Here is a 3,359-nt window from a genome sequence, read left to right as displayed (position 1 = left end):
CAACTTTACTTTTAGCGAGCGACGTTTTGTGAATTGGATGTACCGGTTCAATGGATCCTTCATTTATTGATGAATTACTCCTAAATTTAATAGTATTCATTATTTTGGTAAATGATAGTGTATCTCCCCTTCAAGATAAACGAAGATAAGCTAACGGAGATATCACGCCTAACGAGGGTAGATGACATAAGATTGTATCACAAGAACACATATGTCAAATACAAACCATGAGCGGGATATCCTCAAACTCAAATAATGGCGCCCAAATGATAAAAGAAGAATGCTCCCAAAATATAATCCTAATATTCAGAATTGGTAAGAAACCACATCCGTTATACGAAGCAATAGTAACGAAGGAACGTGGTAACGAAGGGATCACGGTTACCAATGGACAAGGACTCATCCTAAAGTCACAAGATTGCCTAGACTGAAGGAGAGAAGTAAGCGGGTTGACCAAACTCGCTTCCACTAACATCCAAATGACAAAAGAGGAATGTTGCAGGGTAGCTTTCTTGAGCCAGCATGAGTTGCAGTTGGCCGAAGGGAAAGTCCCTTTTGTCTCATCAGAGATCGCCTTGGAGACTGATCCCACCTAGAAAGCTGGTGATAGAGCTATTGCCAAACCCTATAAAAGGAGAACATGATCTCTGGAGTTGGCATTCACTCTAAGTCACAATTACTCGCACACAATACTCTCAATGAGTTACCTTCGTATCTTGGTGGCGTAATGTACGATACCTTCAACTACCTTCGGGGAATCGCCAACAAGCATACATTCATTATCATATCCTGTAATATCATCCGCTCAGTGATCAGATCTCAATATCCTTGTTCCCTTAACAAGGGTTGCCAAGAATTGTACAAACAATTGGCGCCATCCGTGGGACACCACATCAATATTCATTTTGTTTGAGAAAAACACAAGATCATGGCAGATCCTGATCACCCACCACCCGGTTTCTCTTTACCATCTGAGGTAGACCAACATGAAACCGGGAACGCCTATCACTCCCGCTATGCCAATAACCACAGATCGGAGTGATTCTGAACCACCGCCGTTAATCGACAAAACTTTCATACTCAACAACTATGATAACATACGCGCCGTCATCAAAAAGTTACGAGAAGAGGGGCATCTGCACAGTCGGCAAATCCTCACATACGACAGCGAGGACGTTGACAAATAAATAAAAATGGAGGTGAGGCCAGCAAGAAGTCTCCCTCTTACCAGCCAGCCCCCAATCTCACGACCAGCAATCCCTCCGAATATCACTCTTCAGCTGGTGCTCTCTCAGCCAGCTCATTCAATGATTACTACCAGCGTCCCGTTGAGCAACTCCGGAGGACCGATTACACACCAGTATACCTTCGGGATCCCCTTTTCCATTGTTCCTCAGAACATACCCAATACCAGTGCTGTCTTACCAGCCACAGGAATAGTTCCTGTGGTAAATCATCAAAACGCTCGTTGCCTGCGGGGTCACAAGTATAGAACGGAGGGAATCAGTGGGTTAGCTTACCCTATCAGAGTGTGTATGCCGGAGGTATCCCTACAGTAAACAACCTTCACCACGAAGCTAATGAAAACGCTAGCAGATGCGTAGACCAGTCCTAGAAAAGCCAGAAGACTCCCTTCATATCTTCGATACAAAACCACCCACTACCCATCGGGATGAAGATACCTTCCCACTTGGGGTATTACGAGGGAAAGGACGACCCTAACGATTTTATAAATATCTTCGAAGGTGCAGCTCGAATGTCGAGATGGGACATGGCTGTAGCTTGCCATGCATTTTCATATGTGCTTAAAAGCGACGCAAGGATCTGGTTCGACTCTTTGGCGAAGGATTCCATCTCGAGTTTCGAGGACGTTAAACGAATTTTTAGGTCAAAATTCAGTCAACAAAAGAAACACAAGAAGAATCACGTTGCTGCCCACAGTATCAAGCAAAAGGATAACGAAGCTTCAAGAGCTTTTCTTGGCCAGTATACGGACGAGACCCAACAGATCCCAGGACTCCCAGAGTCACAAAGAATCTCGGGACTCTTATACGGCTGTAGGACCCGAGCGTTGGTGGAGCATCTTAGCCGAGATCTCCCCGACACTTACGAAGCTTTGCTAGACAAGGCGTATGTTTGGTTAGACGTGAAAGACACTGCCAATAGCTTCATATACGAAGAATCTCAGGGCTTTAAACGAAAGGAGAAAGCAAGTCACCAAGAAGATAAGTCCGGAAGAAAGAACGAGCGGAACAGATTCTCCCCTACAGAAGAGAAAACACCTCCAGTATCCCCGGGACATTGATAAAGTCATCTAAGGAAATCCTTGCTACTGAAAGGGCTGGCCAAGCCTTTAAAACTCCACCAAAGCCGAACAACAAAGGAAAGCTGAGGGATACAATCAAATTTTATGACTTCCACAATTATTTCGGGCACGAAACAGACGATTGTGTATAGTTGAGTCAGGCCATAGAGGAGGCAATCAGATCTGGGAAATTGTCACATCTAGTAAAAGGCATACGCAACCCGAAGGTACCAAAGCAAGAGGCTAAGCCCCGAAGAAAAAAGTCCAAACACAAACAACGCCATATTAACGGTCACAGAATGCTTAGGCCGTCGAGAAGCTAAGAACCTACAAAAGGGAGAGAAAGAGTGGGGTAATAGATTGGGAAGAGATCTCCTTCCTAGCACTCGATACCATCACTCCCTCCGATAAACCTGTTACAGTCAATGGACGAATCTTCGAGAGAGAAGTGCACCGAGTTTACTTAGATAGCGGCAGCGCATGCGACATCATGTACGAACATTTCTTCGATCAACTTAGCCCTTCCATCAAAGCTCGCCTAAGTCCACCGAGGGTACCTCTAGTCGGATTCTCCGGAGAAAGATGCTGGCCTATCGGAGAGATAGACCTTGATTTCACCATCAGAGAGCCACCATTATCCAGGACCGAAACACTTGACTTCGTATTAGTCCGGTCTACCTCACAGCATAAGATTTTGCTAGGAAGAGTAGCCATGATGAAAATGGGAATAATTGTATATACTGTACACCAATTGGTGAAGTTCTACACACCCGAAGGGATCGGTACCCTAGCTTCAACTTATGATCGGGAGATAGTGATCATGGCTATCAAGGAGATGGAGGAAAGGCCAGGGGAATGTATCCTCAAAACTAGAGAGAAAGATCCAAGTGAAGAGAAAATCTCCATCAATCCTCTGTTCCCCGAGCAACAAGTAACTATCGGAGGTTCCCTACCTACGGAAATGAAGAGGAGGCTTCGTAAGTTGCTACAGGACAACATTGATATCTTCGCTTGGGAATACGGAGATATGACCAGCATTCTCTTGAACGCTTAG

At 45.0% G+C, this 3,359-nt stretch overlaps 1 protein-coding gene across 1 annotated transcript; it reads left to right on the top strand.

The window, feature by feature from the left end:
* The first annotated feature begins 1,756 nt into the window (after positions 1-1,756).
* LOC139840924 (uncharacterized) lies at positions 1,757-3,359 on the top strand. Its single transcript, XM_071831164.1, has 2 exons — positions 1,757-2,287; positions 2,613-3,359. The coding sequence occupies exons 1-2, from the start codon at positions 1,757-1,759 to the stop codon at positions 3,357-3,359; spliced, it is 1,278 nt and encodes a 425-aa protein (XP_071687265.1).

This window comes from Rutidosis leptorrhynchoides, chromosome 4 (assembly GCF_046630445.1).
Source record: "Rutidosis leptorrhynchoides isolate AG116_Rl617_1_P2 chromosome 4, CSIRO_AGI_Rlap_v1, whole genome shotgun sequence".
In the NCBI taxonomy this organism is placed as follows: domain Eukaryota; kingdom Viridiplantae; phylum Streptophyta; class Magnoliopsida; order Asterales; family Asteraceae; genus Rutidosis; species Rutidosis leptorrhynchoides.
This window is presented reverse-complemented; position numbering and strand designations above follow the sequence as displayed.

Coding starts and splice junctions, on each gene's coding strand:
- LOC139840924 (XM_071831164.1), top strand. CDS start 1,757: ATGTCGAGATGGGACATGGCTGTAGCTTGCCATGCATTTTCATATGTG. Junction 2,288..2,612: donor CAGAAGAGAAAACACCTCCA/GTATCCCCGGGA, acceptor CAGAATGCTTAG/GCCGTCGAGAAGCTAAGAAC.